General features: G+C 39.8%; 1 protein-coding gene across 1 annotated transcript in view; it reads left to right on the top strand.

The window, feature by feature from the left end:
• The window catches only part of TBXAS1 (thromboxane A synthase 1), a 226,106-nt gene that overhangs the window by 98,634 nt on the left and 106,798 nt on the right, over positions 1-20,674 (top strand). Inside the window, exon 4 of the mRNA XM_030960164.1 lies at positions 1,743-1,839. Within this exon, the coding sequence (XP_030816024.1) occupies positions 1,743-1,839 (97 nt within the window). The remainder of the gene's footprint in view (positions 1-1,742; positions 1,840-20,674) is intronic.

The following is a 20,674-nucleotide window of genomic DNA, read 5'->3' as shown; positions in this document are numbered from 1 at the left end:
TCCTAGCTGGTCATTCTGGGGAGGTTCAGAGCAGCACGTCTTTGCCTTGAGAGCTTGTGTTGCCTCTCTGATGCCAGAAAAACTGTACAAAACACACACAAAAGTTGCATGTAGGGCATTATCCTCTTCTGCTGAAGTCTGTGATCAAAACCCTGTTTAATCTGAGGTATCAGCACTTTTTTATGCACCTAGGAGGATTCTGAATAAAAGTTTGACCATTACAGACAGCTACTTTTGGTGTGATTGAGCAAACTGGGAGGGGTGAAAAAGGTTTACCCTCACAGACCACACCACCCAAATCTAATGTTCCAGCAGAGCCTGTGGGTTGCTTTTGGGGAATAAAAGTTCCCTCTGGAAGCCCATGAGAGAAGAAAAGATGATCTCTTCCTTCCTTCCTGAAGGAAGGATTGTGTTCTTCTCTGCCATTTTTTTGTTACAAGCTTGGGTGGTAGGGAGGTCAAATTGGACTGTGAAACCTTGCTTTGGAATTAAGATATTTGTCTAATTTGTTTGCCCTTGAAGAAATCAGGCTGCTGCAGCTTCATTGCCACGGGAACCCCTAGTTACTATATTTAATTCAGTCCAGGGCTTGCTTGTCTATTCAGTTGTTGCAGTGTAGACAGGTGATAAACAATATATCGATACTAAGCTGTATCATAGCCAAATGATTAGGCATGGATATTACTGTGGTATTGCAGCATCTGTGGTATTGCTCTTGTGTTCTGCTGTGAGCTGCCTGGCCCTCCTGTGCCTGCCTCCAACCTCTTCTTCCTCTCTCCTGCTGGAGAAAAGACAGTGCTGCCTGAATAGATTTTCTAGTCCTGAATAGATTTTCTGGTCCAGCGATCAACAAAGGCAGGGCCTGCAAGCGACCTCTGCTTGTTGGTCGTGCTTTTTCTCGCCCAGCAGAGCAGCCAGCCATGGAGTGCCTGTGGGCCTTGGAAGAAATGGTGCTGGAGAAGGGAGCTCTGCACCCCTAGAAGTTGTAGGTTTGGGACAGGTCCCAGTGACTCTGCAGCATCCTCAATGGTGTGAAGACCTAGAAGGGCAGACCCTGGCTCCACAAAGGTCATATTGAGTTGGGAGCAGGGTGTATAAGGCAGAGATAGCCCCATCACCTATTCTTCTTCTGAAGTTTTACTGATTTCCTTAGATTTGGTAAAACTTTTTTTCCCCCTTTTTCCCCCCCTCCCTATTAGCGTGATGTAAGTTTTGTCCATGGCAATGCAGAGCCTGAGATGCACTCAGTTGCAGTGCTAATAGAAGGGTGGAAATGTGCTTTACTACAGTCGCACTTTGGGGGACTTCTGGAAAGACTCATTAGAGGCAGGGCTTAGCCAAGAAAAGACATTTTGTGTGGCTGATGGCAGGAAATGCAATTTTGTAGGTCTTTCATGGTTATTTCAGTTGGTTTATAATGCTTTGCTCCTCTACAGTTTGGTTTAGTGATACTACATCACTTTGCACAGAATTCAGAGTGAGCACAGAGTGTGTAAACCTTTATGTTAAAATGTTGGCTGAGTATTGATTAATCAGTAAAAGATTTTAAGATTTTAAATTCCAGGTCCATACATCTTAATTGAACAGCGGGAGGGCTGGAAAAATACTGCTTTACCCAAGGAAATACATTTTTTGTGATATTTGTTCACTGCAAGTATTTTCAAGCAAAAAGAGATATTTTAGGGAAGGAGATAGTTCTCTGTGGTCACCGTCTGCTAAAATGGTTCTTTATTTCTTTCTAGGTATTACATTGGTCGCCAGATGTTTGTGGTGGTCTCCTCACCAGAGATGATCAAGCAAATCTTAGTGGCAGATTTTAGGAACTTCACCAACAGAACTGTAAGTACCTGTAAAAGTTGGCTTTGTGGATGGAGTTGGTAGCACTGCTAATTCCAGCTCAGACCAAAAGTGGCTACAAGGAAGCTGGAAATAGAGGCAAAATTGCATCATGGTTCAATGAGACCTTAAGCTATATACACTCAATATATACATTCAGTCAAAGATTCTTGTTACCAGAACACTCTGAGGATGAAAGGGAATGTCCTTAGAAGAGACACACTGTCCTTGTGACTGAAGCACCAGATGGATGTTGAAGAGAGGGTTTCAATATCCAGTTTTGCCACTGACTTCCTGTGAAATCTTGGGGAAATCACTTACTAGCACTCTTCCTCAGTTCTCAGTCTGTAACATGGAGATGGTATTATTTGCCTTCTCCCACACATGATCTGTTTTGTGCTTTTAGACTTTGGGGCAGGAGCAGTCTGCTTGGGATCAGGACATGCCTCCCACAGCTATTGTGTATTAGTCATACCTGAAAATAATAAATAGCAAAGAAGGAAGTTGGAGTTAGTAAGAATTTGTACATGTGCTCTTGGTTACACTTGGAAAGCTCATTTTCAGGAGGTGGTTAGAACAAATAAAGAGGGTGAATGGCCAGAGTTCCAGCAGTTGCCTAGAATTTTACAAGGAAATACTGCCACTGTGTGCTGCCTTGGTCCCATCCATTCCCTGCTTCCCTCTGGGCCCTTTGTACACTCAAACCTGCTCAAAAAACCTCACATTATTCAGGAGGGTTTTTTGTGCCCTTGGAGAATATTTTTTCTCTGATGAGCTGTCTGTCTCCTCTGTCCCTCTGATCCTCTCTGCAACCAGTCTGTTTGCAAACTGCTTGTCGCCTTTGCTTGCTTCTTTTGGTACATGAGTTTCATCTTGTGACTGCCTATATCTTACTGAATAACTACTGGTACCAGCTGCCCCCCATTCTGCCCACAGCTCACACTTTAAAGGAAGAATCTATTTTCAGACTTCTTAGGCTGAAGTTGTTATATGTGACTAGGGGCTTTTCCCCATTTTCTCTATATTTGAAGAAATTTTCCATCCCTTCCCTTCTTCCACCCCAAGGAGGAACCCTATTTCTTCCTGTCCATAACTGTCCCCTGCTTTTCTTCTTCATATTGGGTAGTAGTAGACTGTACCCACACACCTAGCAGTAGCTGGTGATCAAATAACAGTTCTCTGAAATTAGAAATCTTGCCTTTGAAGGGACACTCAGAGACTTGTTCTGCTCTTAACTTCAGTTAGCCTGGTCATTTGGATATGTCTTTCTCTGTATTGTCACACTTCTCAGTTAGTGAAATTTTTCTTCCTCTCCAGGCCTTTTGTGTTCAGAGGTTTCTCTTTCTTGTGGTTGTGTGTCCATCTGTCATGGTCAGTCTGTAACATCTGTGTTCCTCTCTAAAATTCAGGTAGGTTATGTTGCTATAGGCCCTCTTTCCCTCTCTCTCCTTTTTTTGTTCTTCATTAGATTTGTTAGCTAGAGCTGTCTCTGCAGGTTCACATCTTGCCCTCATTGCTTGACTGTCCCCTGAATCATTTGTGGCTTTTCTGTGCAATGTCCTGCTTTATTGATGAGGAACTGAGACACAGAGTGACATCCTTGCCACTAACCAGAAAGCCTATGTCAGATGAGAAAATTTAACTCCTAGATCTCCCTTCAGCAAAATTAGCAGTTTCCCCCCTGTGCAGGGTTGCTATTTCTGTCTTGCTTAATGCCCATGAGTCTAAGTCAAATGATCTTCCTTCATTTTTATGCTCTCATCTGCTTGTTCTATGGTCTTCTCACATAGCCACAATCTTTGATAGTTTCTCACTTTCCACTTTGTCCTCCCCTCTTCCAGCCATTGCTTTGCACTTATTGAAGATAAGCAGCCATCTGTTTCTGGGTCTTTCCATATCTAACCTGGAGATCTTTCCTCCTCTGGAGTTTTCACACAGGAAGCTGTTTCCTCTTTAATTTGCAGTCCGGTCTCTTGGGGAAGTATTTGGTTATCCTGTACACTAGTAATCCTACATGAATATAAATAATACTGGGTGGTACGTAAGGAAGACCAGTGGAATTTATTCGGATGTGATTTGGGTTGTATGCAAATAATGATTGAAAGGTGAGAGTGAGAAAAGCACTTTCCAAGTAATAGAATTCTTTCTTATCACATTGACTGAATAAATGTCATTTTAAGACTTTTAATAGGGTTGCTTCTGTTAATATATTTTAAAATTATTCAAAGCAAGCTCCTCTACTTTGAATGAAGGTTTCTATTTGCTAGTGGAGAATTCAAAATGCTAAAAATATCCCCCTGCTTTGTTTTATTAACTCTTTCCCCAGTGAAGAGCGGTTGTAGAACTGACTTTGGAGTCAGTGCTGTTCACAAACCAAGGCCAATATGTTCCAGTGCAGACATGGCACTTTTATTATTTCAACCCAAAGCCTTTTTTTTGTAGTTTAAGAGTATCAGCCTTTTAGTCTGAGAGGATGGGAAAGCAGGTGAGATCACTGGGTTTGAACAGTGCTTTTATTTTAAAAACACACTTGTGCTTTTATTTTCTGACCTCCCCATGTGCATTTCCAAAATCAAGACTTGTACTTCATCCACCAGAGTGAAATGTGAGTTATCTATGCTAGAATGCCTTGAAGAGAGATTATTCTCTCTGTAGCAGTTGTAGCAACTGTATGTTAACAAATTGTCACTGAGTTTCAGGATGTTCACGACTAATTCTAAAAACTAAGTGTAGAAAAACTTCTATTCCCTGTTTATTTTGCTGCTTTTTCAATTAATTGTAAAATATATACATATTTGATTAAGAAACAATGAAAAATCAAACTTGTGAAGGGCTGAAAACAGTGGATTTATTGGTAGAAGCCAGTAAGATGATGATGATTCAGTGGATTCTGACAGCTTTTATTAAAGCTCTCTGTAATGTGATGTCATGCCTTTGAGTGCTTGTCAGCAGGATGACCTCAATCTGGGATTGTGCGCTTGTGGACTCCCTTCTGGGAAGTCATCAGAAGGCCTTTATGGAATGAGAGTGGTTTTAATCTGCTGAGAAGATTCTTTTGGAAGCATCTTGTGTCCTGTCTCTGCATCCTGAAAGACCTAGACCAATTGTGCACTTCTCACACATTGAGCCTGTCTGCTCACTCATTATATAGACAAAGTAGATCTTGCATGTGAACACAAGCTAAACTACTCTTCATTTTATGTTTCCCTTTGATACTATATATTTCACATCTTTACTATGGTTATCTTTTGAAAATTGCTATAAGAAGTCTTTTATATTCCCCCACCATCTTCTCTTGTTTCTGAATTACTGGTTGATAATTCCTGCAAAAGAAGTGTTTGGTGACTGCAGATCAAATCTGCATTAAGGTTCTCTTCCTGTTAGAGCAAGCAACCAAGCCTAGCACACAGGCTGTTACTGCCTTGTAGGCACAGGGTATGTGTATTGTGAACTGTGTAATCACAGGAAGGCAATAATGACACTCTGCTTTCCCATTTAATTTAGTCTCAATTAACATAAGCATTAGAGCCATTCAAAACCAAAAATGTCTGCTGTAATATACCTTCATACTTGAGGCATATGAAGCCTTTTTCCCATGTTTTTAATTATAGTTGAAGAAGAAAATATGAAAATTACTTTATATACCGTCTGTCAAAAAAGATGGAATTAATTTTAATTTAGGTTAACCATGGAAACCTCAGCCAGCATTTAGGCAGGGCTGTGCTGGAGTAAATGATACCTTTTTCTCACAACTGCGTTGTCTCTTGAATAGAAGCTTCCTTTTAAGAGCACTAAGACCATTTTTAACTTCATTACTGTGTTGCAAGTGAGATAGGATTATGATGTTTGTTGCATTCTTCCAGGTGGGATAATGATACATAATCTGTTTTCAGATTGTTTTTAATTCTGCATTGAAAATTTGTTTTTCAATTAGTACTTGAGAATCATTAAAGTGTACTTTTAAAAATGTGGGAGCAGAATGTTAAGATGGAACAATGTGAAGAGAAACATTACTTGGTGCATAATTCAAATAATTCAAATGGCTGTAAAAATATTTCCTAGAAATGTGGCTTCAGTGAGCCCTAAGGCAAGGTTTGCCAGGAGTCAGTGCTTTGCCAGGATTCATGTGTCTATCACAAGTGGAAACTAGTGGTTGATTCAGACCAGATCCTTAAATCTACCTGCCAACCAGCTGGGGGAGAGTGACATTTTTAAATTCAAAGATCTACACCAATTCCAGTTGCTGTAAGAAAACATCACTGTTTTCTCATCAGAAGCTTTGCTGCCACAGTGGTAACAAAAATAATGGATTAACAGCAAACAATAATGAAGTGGTAAAAATAAGAATAAAAAAGTACCAGGAATTAATAGAATGTGATACAAAATCCTTGTATCCCTTTTGAAGGAAAAGTGAGTTGCTTGAGCTTCTTTACTTTTTGCTTATCTATTCTTTCTCTTCATCTTTGATTTGATCCATGTAAGATCTGATTATTCTTTTCACATCTATAATTTGTTGTTACACTAAGCTGCTTCATCATCTATATTTTGGTAAACCTATAAAGCTTCAGGCTTACCTAGAGCATTAAACAAATAAAATTCAACTACCAAGTAGGAAGGAACCTGTTTTCTGCATTTTGTTCAGTTGTGGTCCAGGATGCCTGACATATTCGTGAACTGGCTGTTCTTTCTGGTCTCTTGCTAGAGGAAAGAAAACTGTATATTACTGTATCAAAAGATCTATCTAAATTTGATACAAGATGCCCTCCAGAGGTCCCTTCTAAACTCAGCCATCCTGTAATTCTGTGAGTTTTGGGTCAGGACCTCAGTCAGCAGAAATCATCATATTAACTTAAGATGACTCTGCACTGACTGATGATGAAGTGTCTCCAGAGCAGGGCTGGGATGTCAGAACTGGCTTCAAACTGCTCAGCTCAGGAGCTGGCTGTGTGCATCTGTGTTCTTCACCTTTTGCAAGTAAAGCATCACATGCGTGTCCTGTGCAAGATCTTCCTTGTTGCCTTCTGCCTTGACTTTCAGAGAACAGGCGTCAGCCCCACTGGTGTGCTGACTTACAGTAAAAAGTGGATATTCAGTTGTCTATCCAAACCTGGAGTCTTACCCAGCTTATGGGCTGGGCTGTTTGTTCCATCTCTCTCACAAATACAGTTTTAGAGCTTTATTTTGAAAAATGAACCCACCAACATACTCATATGTTGTCTCATAAGGGGTGAAAAGTTCTACAGTGTTGCCAAAAGAAACATATGCATGCTGCCTTGACCCTGTACCCTTTGGTTGTTTGGCTTAGAAATGTTTCTTTTCTTCAAGTTAAACTTCCTAGGATTATTTCTGGTTGTGTCAATGCCATTGTCATCCTTTCATGTGAATTTCTTTGTTTACTTAGAAATTATTGTTGTAAAGTTCAATGAACTCAGTTTGTAAACAGGGGATGAATGAATTTCACTTGAAGCTTACCTTTGCATGGGCACATGGTTTGGAGCTCCAGTGACACAGTGTGACAGCAGGCAAGTCAGTGCTTGGAAAATGAGTCAAACAAATGAGAAAACATCACATATATATGCACACATATATATACACACACATATATATAAAAATGAGGCCTTCGTTTTTCCATGCTTTAAAATGACCATTTAGTGGGATGGCTTCATACACAAGTGATGATCTGATGTGTGTTTATAGTTTGATTTAGTTTGATTGTGATATTTAGTTTTAAATACATGCTGGGGTTCGTGGTTGCTGAGAGAAAGAATGTGCTTTAAATTTTTTCACTGCTTCATTCTGTTTAGATTTTTTGTATTTTCATTTTTCCACTCCTTCGTCCTGTTTCATTTTGTTTTTTGTTTGGTTAATAAAGACATGGAAAGTGACTGGCATAACATCTCTGGAGCCAAAATGCCCCATGATTAGTTGCTATGTCTGCATGTGAGCTTGAATACATATCTGTGTGTATTTATGGGTGCATACAAATGCACATATATTGATTTGGGATCTCCTTGTTATTTGAGGAGAGGCTGAGTCTCTATTCCATTCTTTAGAGCACTGTAGACATCAATTGTGCTATATCTTATTATGGAAATGTCACAAAATATGCCTCTTTGTGCATGGCATGGTGGCATTTCAGTTCCTGAAGCGGTAAAGCCATCATGCCTGGTGGCAGGCTGTGCCTTGAACATCCAGTTGTTTGTGATACAGAGCTGAGATGTTCTTCCCTCCCTCCCTGGCTTTGTAGGACAAATCCAAGCATCAATCCTGCCATGTGTACAACAAGCCTTGATCTCACTGAGCTGAGAATATTCAGTGCTTCCAAGAATCATTCTGTGCCTTGGGACGATAAGTGAAAAGGTGTCCAAGCAGTGAATTTAAGATTTACTTCTTTTGCCTACCAGTTTTATACAGCTTCTCGATCATAGCTAGTTTGAAATCTTGTCTGGTACAGCACGGGTATAGAAAGGGAATCATGTTAGCAGGGAATGAATTTGGCTGTATGGCACTTTTCTGTTTAATATTAATTTGTTTGACTGCATATTTGTGGGTGCTGTTGTACAGGGATGCCTGAATCATTTTCCAGTGCCAGGAAGCTGAGCAAGGGCTCTTATCCTTGTTTTGACCTGATGGTTCAGGAGCACTGAGGGTAAACAACCCTAACATCTGCTTTCTTTCCCAAGTGTGTCTCCATGGCTGTCTTCTAGACATACTAGAATACCTTTCTAACTTGGTCAATATATATGTAACTATTTTGCAGCCTTCTATACCTCATAAAATCACTTTTAATTCAGGATTTCATTTTTCCTTTCCCCTTTTTGCTTTGAGAGCTTGCAGGTTAATTTTTCTGAGCAATTAAATTCAGTTTTGTTTAAATGTTTTAAAGTAGCAGTGCATATGCTTGCAGTAGGCATTTGAAAATTAAAATAATAAATATTGAGAGGGTCATTTCTTTCACACTGTGCAAGTCTTTTTATGCATGCACAACAAATTGTCCCTTATTCCCCATATGCTGAAGCTAATAGCACAAAACTAATGTTGTCAAATGATCACTGCTCTTGGCTGTAAAATTAATCAGACTTTGGCTTCAGTTACCCTTAAAGAAAGGACTGATGTATTAGTAGACTATGTTCTGTGAGCCACCCGATCCTCTGAAATCCCAGTGAGAAGAGGTCTGGTTTTGTGATTTGGGCTCTAGGTCAGGATTTAGGAGCTCTGAGCTCAGTTTTTGGCCTTGCTACAGAATTCCTGTGTTCACAAGGACAAAGCATTTAGGAAGTGCTTTGTCACCTTAATAAATGTAAAAGAGTATGTTGGGAATTTCCAGCTGAAGAGTATCACTAGTGAATGTGAGTGCTTCAGGACTGATGGCAATGGGTTGGGATTTGGTTCATCTGTTAATTCAAATGGCTGTGGTGGGAGGGTTTTTTGTTTGTTCTTAAAAGAAGCTTCAGAAATGCAGATTAAAAAGTTTTAATGAAAGGCTCTTTTTCCCCCCTTTTAAGTAAGTTTCTTCTTTGAAGTATTAAAAAGCTAAAGTAGAAAAGTTAGCGTTATCAGATTTGAGTGTATTTGAGGATCATCATCTCGAGTTTGTAATTCTTATTTGTGATTCTAATTCAGAACAGGAAACCAAATGAAACCTATGTCCTGTGAAGTGGGAGAGCTCATTTGTCTTTACCTTTGGAACACCTGGCACCTGCTTCTGCTTACCTATTGTCCTGGTTCTGGCCAGGACAGGGTTAAGTTTATTGAGCAGCTGGGAGGGGGCATGGCCAGGACCCTGAGGTTATTCTATCCCATATCATTGCCAGGGATGGGGGAAAGGGACTCTCTTCTGGGGAGAAGGCGTTCCTTCTGGTCAAGTAAATGTGGTTGAAGGAGTCATCCGGTATTGTTTATTTTCAGGATGTTTCCACGTGAATCCTTTCTTTTCTTGTACCCTCTCACTGGTATTTTTGCTGTTACTGTTCGTTTTCTTATCTCACTGCTGGTTCCAGTAAATTACTTTCTCTCAACCCATGATCTTTACCTTTCCTGCCTCCACTTCCCCTCTCCATCCTGCTGCAGGGAGAGGGAGAGGGGAAAGCAGGGGAGCAGGAGGATGGCAGCATGGTTTGGGGAATCTCAGTGGGAGCACAGAATTGGGGAGTACCACTCCTAAACCACAACTCCACAATTCATAAAAAGATGTCAGCATTTTCTTACATCTGTGCACATTCTTACTTCTCATTTAATGTCGTGGACTATGACTGTGTATTTACACAAGTATGTTTATTCTGTCCAGAATTGGGATTTTCCCTTAAATGGGCGACTTTGTTTTCTCTTTGCCTCTCATAGAAAAGAGGGTGAACACAGTCTCTTCTCAAACATTTGACTATTCAATAAAGACTTGTGAAAGTTTAGGAAGATACAAATAACAGTAGGCTGGAGCGCCATAGAACAGCTTACAAGCAATCAATCTTTAAACACTGACTGTACTTAAGTCTAATTAATTTGAGGATGGTCCTGTTGACTGACTTGAAGATACCCTCTAATTGACAATGTATTTCCTTTGAGTGGTGGCTTAGGCAGTTTGAGGAAGGGTTCCTGTGTTGTTGTGCCTGGAGGAAGCTCTCAGCGCATTCCCCAGCAGTGGGGGACAGACTGTAGCTGGGTTTGGAGAAAGCCACACTTCCAGTGAGGCTGCTATTTTAACTGGCTAACCTGTTGTTGTGTAGGTAGGTCATATAAATTTGTTTTCTTGAGAGTTATGAATCTCTAACTGAGTAAATAAGCACTAATATTTTTCACATTTCCAGGTAAGATTGCAAATAAAACTGGCTGATTCCCTGTGTGAAGAGCTGGAAATGGATTGGTTGCACACAGATGAAATAAAAAATAAAAACTTTCCACTTTTTTCTCTTTTCCAGGCATGGGTTGTCTGTTTTCAAATGCTACGGGCCATAAACCTTGGCAATATAAAAGCAATGCAGTTGACTGTAAGGAGAATAGAAGACTTAAAAACAAGTTTCCTTTTTCCTTGTCTCCCCCCATGGAGAAATGATGAGTCAGCATGTTGAGACCACAGCTGATGCTGAGATGCACAGTCCTCTTATTTTTCACAGGAGTTATTATGAAATGAGTTATTTTTCAGCATGGGTCTAAGTATTTGAATCTATCCCTGAGTCTTTCTCTGGTTTATTAATGGGCTGCAGTGCTGCCATCACCATGGTATCCTGCTACCTCTTCCCCTGTGAAGACTGCAAAACCACATGATGAAATTTACATTTTTAATTCTCCACTCTCCATGCCTGTACACATAAAAATGCTTTGCAAAACCATGGGAGAACACAAACACAAGGACAATCCAGCATCAAGAAACAACTTGGTTTGCGGTTTTGTTTTGTTAATTTTGAACCCTCTCCCTTTCTGCTGTTATACTGCAGCCATCAGTGGTTCAATACCTGCTCCTAGGTAGACACCACAACACCAGATGGATTAGGTACTTTACAGCACTAATGATAGTGGCTGATAATGTGTGCAAATCTCCCTCTCACTGCTTTTTCAAGGCAGTCAAGAAATACTGAATACAGCTGTACATAATTACACTTCTTTGGAAGCTAAATCAGCCTGTGAAATTTCTATTCCTGGAAAATGGTCAAAATTAGTCAATAAAAAACCCAACAAAACAAACAAACAACAAAATCCCAAACCCTTTGCATGTGCTTTGTTAGTGGTATACTGTGACATTCTGTTTCCTAAATGCAAGGCTTCTCTGCCAAACTACTGAGATTTGGAGGGGGGGTGGGAAATACTGCATAATGAAACTACGAAAAGGTGATTTTGCTGCAGGTGCATGAAGATGCTGATTTGACAATATGCAGTGCATATGCACTTGTTTGTGCCATCAGGAGTTTGTGCAGGACTAAGTACGTGTGTGTCTGTATGTGTTGCAGGTATGTGAAGGGTCACTGCCCCTTTTTACCCACTCCCTATTCACATGTTTGAGTCACTGTGAGGTCAGCTTTTGAAATTATCTGTTTTGGCTTGTTTATCCTCACCTCTGTTTTCTTCTTTATTCAATCATTCTACAAGATTTCCTTTTCTAAACAACTGAAGAGGACAAGATCAGAGTATTATTAGGTTTTGCCTTCCCTTCCCCCAGTTTTTTTCTCCTGTTGAAACTTGCCAATCACTTTTGAAGCCTACGTTGGGCTTTTCTGCAGCACAGGAGATATCATTAAGGCTTTAAACCCACTAATGAGGGAAATGTGCGCTGCTTGAAGGCTCCTGCAATATTAACTACATCCAATTATGTTAGGTAAATGTATGAGTATAGTCAAAACAGGATGAAAGCATATCTTTCTATTCAGGCCAAAAGCAGTCTTCTGAGCCAATCTTTCATCAAACCTACATCATTGGCTATTTATTTACTGGGTTTGCAGCACTTTTTTTGTTTTTTTAATACTGAATAATAACATTGAAGGGAAACAACACTTACAGGCAGGAAAGGACTATCTATTCCTCTGTTCCTTGTTTAAAGAACATGTTTTACTGTTGGATAAAATATGTGAAATCGTAAGTCTGATTAATGTTTTTTCTTGTTTAAATACATTATTGCTTCCTTATCTAATCCTTCCCTTAGCTGACTGTGTTATGAGTAGGTGGAGTGCAAATGCAGTTTTTGCTGGTCTTCGCTGGTCCTGACCTTTGATTTCTGTTATTTGTTGTTTCTTTTTAAAGGGAAGTTCAACTTATCCTACTTCTTTGGGCATTCCCTGTGAGAATACTTTTTGGGAAACTTATTCATTCTATTATCACAGGTTTTTACCAGTCCTTCATTTCTGACTTCTGAAACTGTTACTTGACAGTAGTAGATTGTTTGGTTTACAATTTTCTTCATTTTCCCTATTTTTGACATATAGTAGAGTGTCAGGTCCTTTGATTCTTTCCCTTCCTAGTGTGCTTTTGTTTAGAAGAGTAATTAGTTTGTCACTTGTTACAGAATTGACATAGGCTCAGATGACAGCATCCGAGTTGGCCTTTTTGCATGCTTGAGCAGTCAGAGTTCAGACCCAGTACTTTGCTTTGTTTTCATGTCTTTAACCACATCTGGAGGTAACTCAACTGCTCGTGTACAAAAATCCTTTTGAAGCATCTGATGATACAGGAACCCTCTTAAGTCTATAGAAGTGATGTTTCACAGCACAGAGAAGTGATTTACATGAGCATACCAGGAGTCTGGTAGTTTAGCACTGGAGTAGATGTGATATGGCAGTATGTAATATTTGAAAGGTTGTCATGTATCATGCCTAAGATCTGCTTAGCCTGGTTGAGTGTCCTCTTTCAAAGGTGGCCAGCAGCAGAATTCAAAACAGAACAGCAGGACAGACAGTGACAGTAATCTTCCTTTTGGCTTATCTGCCAGGCCTCCAGCACCCAGTGCTGTGGTGACTTCCAGTGCCACAGATTGCATCTGAGCATAATTTCTCCCATTCACTCCACTGGCCACAAATCTGTTCCCACCCCATCCCATTTTGAGTCCTTTCTATTAAAGCTTATGCCAGAAGATGGGCGTTTTTGATTTGGGTTATTTTTTTTTACATGGATAAGCTTTTTGTTTTTACTGCGATAGTTCTGTCTGGAGGCTCTTGTGTGTGCACAAGTCCATTCCTCTTCAGTGAGAGTTAATGTGATACATGTGGGTAATTATTATGCTAATCCTTGCAAGATTTTGCTCTTCATTTAAAGTATTTTAAAGGTAGCATTATATCTTCAAACTAGCGGGAATTGTTCTCCCTTTAGACAGATATCTTAATCCATTTGCCTGCCTTTATGTTTATATTTGAACTTAAAAGTATGAAAGGTCCTTTTTTATTTTTTCTTTTTTGATATAACGATTATGTTCTTACCTAGTAGAGTGCTAACAACCTTTTGTTGAGATGTCTTAACTGGACTCACCGTTTCCACAGCAAGGTCTGCGACATGGATCATATGAGCATTCCTCCTCTGGTTCAGCTCAGAAGATATTTCATCTTTATGTGTCAGTGTGGACCTTTTCAAAACCATGCAGGCTGACTTAGCCCTGAAGCAGAGGAGTCCTCCCAAGGGCTCTCCACCAGCTCCATTTCACTGGTGGTTATCTCCAATAGAGGGGAAGTGGTGAACAGCTGATGGGGTCGTCGCATCTTATATTGATGCAGCTGGTTTGAAGTGGTCCTCTGACCACAGCCTGGAAAGTTCTCTTCTACCTAACAATTAACTCTGTGCTAAGTGAAAATTTCTGCCACCCTGGTTTTTTTTTTTGCTCGTGACCTACACTATGTGAGTTTCATTCTGCAAGAATGAAACCTGCACAGGAAGGGATGTTCAGAGACTGTGAGCTCCTCAGCGCTGACTGCGTGCTACGGCTACAAGTGTGGATGATCACAAGTGAGGAATGAGTCGGCAGGTATTGTTTCATTCTCTAGCCAGGATTCTCCTTTATATAGCAACCACATGTCTTGGCAGCATTTGTTGTGAATAATTGATAGAAAATACTGGCTGATCTGAGCCTTGGGAGGGGATGGTGGTGCTGCTGTGGGTTGTGGGGGTGCTGTGGAAGCGCCGTGCTGTGAACCCACAGCTCCTGACCATGATCAAGGAAAGTCACAAGACACTGGCCGCTGCTGCTGATGTATTGACAGCATTTGATTCACCATGCTTAGAAGGGAGAGGGAAGAGGATGAGGGGTGTAAAATTGGAGTTCTTACACTGCATGTCTCACGGCTCTCCAGCGTAATGAGTGCTCCTTACTTTGAGCACACCTGGCCACTGCGCATTGTCATGTTCCTTCATCTGCTTCTGAAGGCTCAGTGGTGGCTCCAAGAGACTCCATTTAGCCTCACAGACACATATTCAGCAACATATATAGTGAGATCAGGAAACAGCTGTCCTGCAGCAAAAGTGATGCCTTGTATATTATTGTTAATTATTTACTCCTGCCAACCTCTTCTCACTGGTGTTAAGCAACAAGAACAAAAATAATTACATTCTTTACTGAACCAATGTTCCATTTCTCTTCTTTCCCTTTCATGCTTGCTCCTGGAGTAAAGGGTTTGGGGAAATAATATTAAAAACAAGAACTATCTTGCAGTCTTCTCTTCTGCTAGATTAATTCTAAGTTGAAGGTACACAAGATATTATTTTTTTCCCTTTTCAAGGCAATTGCAACTGACGGTTTCCCCATTTCCTTTTCCATTCTCAGTGTGTGCATTTAGATGAAGCTAAAACTGCACTCTTGCACTTTTTATGCAGCTTTCCTAAAATAATTCTGAATAATTTAACAGTGGCTCAGAAACATTCCAGTTTAACCAGTCATTGACCTTCAGTCAAGCTGAAATGTCATCAGGCCTATATTGGTATTTCATCAGTTCCAAAGAAGCTGTACTGCCACAGAGGCAATGGTGAGATCTATAATTAAAGTTGCCCAGTGTCTCCCATTACAATGTTTTCCTTTCTGTAGATTATCATAGTTTTACTGCTTCAATTAGTATTTTCCATTTAGAATTTTTCAGTCAAAATGGTCTTGCTATTTTGGAGACCATGCCTAGGGAAAAGTTAGGGTTATTTATCGATTGTGAGGAAAAGAAACCCAGAGTCTATTGCTTTGGCTTTGTTCCCTCTAGTGTTAAGGGCTGGATATAAAAACCACTTTGAAAATCTGACCGAACTGCTTAAGTTTATAAGTCCCTGAAGAATCTGAGTAAACACAGACTCAACAAAAAAATATTAGAGGAGACTGACTGCTGTCGCTCTCTGCTGACAGAACTCTACAAATGGCAAAGAATTCCTACAAGTCATCTTGTGAGCTTTATGTCTGAAGGGGGAGAACCTTGAGTTTGTGACTGATTAATTTCACATGAAAGGTTTTGGGGGTTTTATGTGCAATGTTAAAAACTTTCAGGATATTATTTCCTCTAGAAATCTTAAATGTGAGAAATCAAGTAGGGATCCTGTGGGGGGAAAAATTGTATATGATAACATAACTAAAGAATTGGATCCATTTGGACCCATTTCTGCATCTGCTTTAGGATGTGAAGACTGCACTAAGCCTAAGATTTTCAGGCCTCTTAATGCTTTATTTTGCTCTCTAGTATCCTCCTAATATAATTGTAATTGACTGCAGTAGGAGTTGATGGTATACTATATTGTCAGCAGTAAGAATTTAAAAAACAAAACCTTTGCCCTAATGATTTCTGAGATTTGATTAGGAAATGTGTGGAAGACAGAATTTTCATGTCATATCTGATTTTGAAGAGTTTAAAGCCAAAATAAAAAGTTAATTGAAATAATTTGTTTCAGTTACAGCTATTAATACAAAAAAGTAGTTTCAATTTGCACAGTAAAGATATTTTTTTCCAAAAACATCTATAAAAAGGTAGTTTCTAGAACTTTTTTCTTTCCTTTCTTCCAGAAAGCCTAGAGAAAGAAATTGATTTTGCAATATTGACAGTTTCTTGCAAGCCTCATGACTTTATTTAAGTTTCTCTCATCAGCTCTGGTTTTATTTTTGTTTAATGTTTGATTTGAATTTTTAAAAGGAATGTACCCTCCCTAGCTGGTGTTTCACTGTGTCACATTACATGTTCTTTAAATGCCCTGGCTGCTGGATGGCACTCATTTCTTTTACCCTCCTTGTAGTCAAGTGGGGCAGCTCTCATTTTTTCCACTTTTTTCAGCTCTTCCCTTTATGCTTGTGGTAGCATTTATCTTATATTGGCAGTGACAGTCACTTTTGGTTATAAAAACTTAGGTTTGTCTTTGGGTTAAGATTTATTCTAAGTAAAAAATCAGCAGGGTTTTAGACATGTCTCAGAGGGTTATTGTTTTCAGTTTCAACATCCCTTTTATTTTTCAGTCTGCTGGATGCTGGGGGTGTTCAGCATGAGCCTCAAGTGTGAGAGAAGCAGCTGTACAGATGCAAAACGAGTTCTTGTGATGTGGGAGTGTGTGCTGTGCTGGCCAGCACTGATGGTTGGGAACTGCAACTCCCACCCACCAATAAAGCTGCCCTTGGAAGTGCAGATTCTAATAACTTGCAAGTAAAAATAGCATGCTGGGTGCATGCAGTCAGGTGTGATGTGTGTGCTGAGTACGGGTGCAGCCTGGCAATTTCACTGGTGCCTGCTCCTTCCAGAGAGTGAAACCTCTTTCCTTTTTCACACAGGAATCCCAGCAGGCAGAACCTCCAGCCAGGTTGTTCATTGCTGTTCTGTGTGTCCCTGGCTGTTGGGGGTTAATCCTCAGGGCAAGGTTGCAGGTGTCTCATTCTCATGGCTGGCACACATTCCTTCCCTAGGCACTTGATAAAAAAGACTCTAAATCCCAAATCTTGCTCTGCCCTCGTGTGTGTTTGCTGAGCTCCCAGCTGGTCTGTGCCCAAAATGCTGCTGCTGGCTTTTGGGGCACCGTGAGTGGGAGAATTCAGGTGCTGATCCACCCCTCTGGTTTCATGTCATGGCACTAAAACTGAAGCTAGAGTAGTGGAACAGGCCCCCTAAATGCTGCATCACCTGAAGGAGGCCTGTTTGGCCAGAAAGGGATCTGTGAGCTCTGTGATGTGGGCTCCAATTTGGGAGTTTTTGTTGTTTTTAACATTTTATCTTATCCTAGAACTCTTAAGATAACAAGATACGGTGACATGCTTTATATCCATGCTGCTTCATATTACAAGTCTAAATGTTTAAGAATACAAAAGTAGCTGATACTGTTAATTTATTTGGATGAGGTACTTGCTGATACTCAGAGGAGTGTTTCAACTTCTCTCCATGAAGAAATCAGTGAGAGTGATGTGAGCAACAGTCTGCTTACAGGTGGTTTGTGAATTAAAGCTGTTTTACAGAAATTGTGAGCTCTAGGGAACTCATGATAAGTCCTGTAATGCTATCTGTGCGCAATAGGACTTTATTATTGTTGAAATTATCTTATGACAAACATTTAATTCTGGATATTCTCAAATTAATTTGTAAGAGGCAAATGCACAAACATCATTTCATATAAGCATGTCAAAACATGTTTTCATAAATTAGGATTTTTTTTAAATTTGATTGAAACTAGGCAATAACCACAAATATGAAATCTTGGAAGATAAAATGCTGAAAGTGTGCTGTGCAACTCCTGAGGAAGTTTTATAGCCTAACTCTTCTTGAGGGAAAAATAAATGAGGAACAAAAGCAGCTACTGCTATCAGGAAAATACATTAATGTTTTGACAGATAGATGTGGAAATCTTACTATATGAAATTTGGAATTTTTTTCCCTGATGTGTAAATATTCACTTAATGTAATTAGAAAGAATTGTGAAGGCAGGGAATTCAAATTCTTCAGCTGAGCAGGTACCACAAATGTGATTTGTTGACAGCTTGTCATTCTGCCATTACAGCTGACCTGGAGTTTTCTTTCTGAGTGACTTTTCAAAGGAAAAATAACGTAAAAATTAAAGTATTTGGCCAGGGAGTGTTCTGGCTTGGACTAGCAGCATATGCTTAGAGAAGGAGCAGAAGAGCAGAGCAAGTGCTGAGCAGTATTTCCTGTAGAATGTCCTGCTAACATCTCACTGCCCATGGTTGACTTCCTAAGCTGAAAGCTGTATTAGTGTTTTTAATTTTTAATAGCCCTTTTCTTCCAGTAATTTGATTTAAATATCATCTTGAACCCATTTTTTGTTTTTTAAACCATTAGGAGGCCTCACAAGAAAACTTTTATTGGCTTTGTTTGAAATTGTTTTGAAATTTTCTTCTTGGCATTGAAGGGAAAAGGTGAAATACTTTTTCCTTGGGTTATTTTGCACATATTGGAGATCATCAGTTTGCCATATTAATCCCAAATTTTCTGTTTCAAATTAGATAAATGACAATTTGTAGTATATTTTGTGTCAGGATGTTGTCACATGGGAAATTGGGTATTGAGCAACAAGTTAAAGTGCTACATGGCAACTTGGAAGACTGGTAGAAACTCTTTGAAATGTCTTTCACCTTTAGGTCATAGTTAACTACTTAGCCACTTGTTTATTTTCAGTGTTTCTTGGTGCTTTGAGATTTTAAGCTACACAGGCCTGTATATAATTTTATTTCTATATTGCAGAAGAGGAAGAGGTCAAACTAAAATTGTCAATAAAATATGAAGTTCACGAAGAAGTACATTTCTTATATATACTTCTCTCCAAATAAAAATGTTGCATGCAAGTGATATTTTTAAACTAAGCCATTGGTAAGCCTCCCCTGCACCTGCCTTGCTTACCTCTGCTAGTGACCAGAAGGTCATAAGCATTTAACCCCTATTTGAGCAGCTTAATTTGACAATACAGATTTAAAACTCTTGCTCAACCATAGCTAATGTTCTGAGGTGCCTCAAATCCCTTGGAGCTGCTGATTTCAGCAGCTGAAATCACCAAACAGAAGCTTAGCAGTTTAGAACCTTGTCCAAGGTAGGAGGTCTATGAATATGATGTTTTGAGAGGAGATGGCCCTCACGTGTGCCTTTGAAATCAGCTGGTGGCTCAGGCACTGCAAAAAATGTAGCAGCAATAAACATGGTTCTTTGAGTCACAAAGTGCTGGAGCCAAGCTACACCAGTGTAGTCCCCTATGACAGGTTGCCCAGAGTGGAAGAGAAAGAATTTCACATATTTACCTACTGGAAATGATTCCAAGGCAGTCCTCTCATCTCTCTGTGAAGTACCCCACCTAGAAACTTATAGGTGATTCTTTGAGACAGTGCACTTGCAGCCTTATTTGTTGAATCAATGCCAAATTCTATGTGGTCCATGGCATTCATGAAAGAGAAGTTAAGAGAATCTCTGCAGCCTAAGAGGCCTCAGACCATCCCTCCCTCTCCCTAACCTGTACTCCTGCTGTAATAATTCTTTCCTTCATTATTCTTATTTCCTTATTTTTCTTCCTATCCTTATCCACAAGAAGGAGTTACAACTTTTTCCCCCACTGTGAGTTTTGTTCTGTCAGTGATCATTTGAAAGCAGGTTACTACCATGACTTCTTTCACTCTGCAGTTGTAAGAAAGGGAGTAATCCCTGATGACAGCTGTAGTGACCTCTCTTCTGGAATATATTTTGTTATTATGTCCATGAGAAGAAAGATGGTGAGACCTTAAGGAAGTGTAGGACTCTTCCTACATTGCTGTCATGGCAGCTTGGATAAGTCTGTGCTCATTTTGGTGAGCTTTTTCTGAGGTATCTAGCTGCATACCCAAGGCATTTGAGTCAGCAGCCAAGGGGACAGGCAGTGGGATGGTGAGTGGTACTTACAATCTCTCTTGGTATTCTCCAGAAGCTTTAAGGTTACTGCAGGTATGTCCCTGGATGAGCAGAGCTTGGAATACAATGTAAATTAAAGACCTAGCCAATGTTCTTGTGGGCATTGCCTGTCATTCTTACATATGCCAATGACTGAAAGCATGGCAATATACGTGTACCAAAAGTTATTGGGGACTGCCTTTTTTCCAAATACTCTTTACATACTGTAAAAGGAACTTTCTGGTCCTCAACCTTTCCTTGAGGAGAAGCGTGTATAAACAGAGAGGCTTTTAATAGTCTTACAACTTTATCCAATATTAAAAAGTCCAGTTATGTCAGCTGGAAAGTGGATTTAAACATGTTTAAAAACTGCTTCTCAGCAGAAACTGTCTATAGAGTATGGGTCCTCTAGTGTAACCTGAACTTGTTTATAATACCAAAATTCTTAATTAATTAAGAGCAAGTACTTTTTTCTTTGCTTTGATTGTTTTGATCCCAAATGTGCAAACTGACCACCATATGCAAACTCATGAATGCACGGGCTTAATTTTGGCGTTGCTTACACC

Source organism: Camarhynchus parvulus, chromosome 1A (genome assembly GCF_901933205.1).
Source record: "Camarhynchus parvulus chromosome 1A, STF_HiC, whole genome shotgun sequence".
NCBI lineage: Eukaryota > Metazoa > Chordata > Aves > Passeriformes > Thraupidae > Camarhynchus > Camarhynchus parvulus.
The sequence above is the reverse complement of the archived record's forward strand: the minus strand, read 5'-3'. Positions and strand labels throughout refer to the sequence as shown.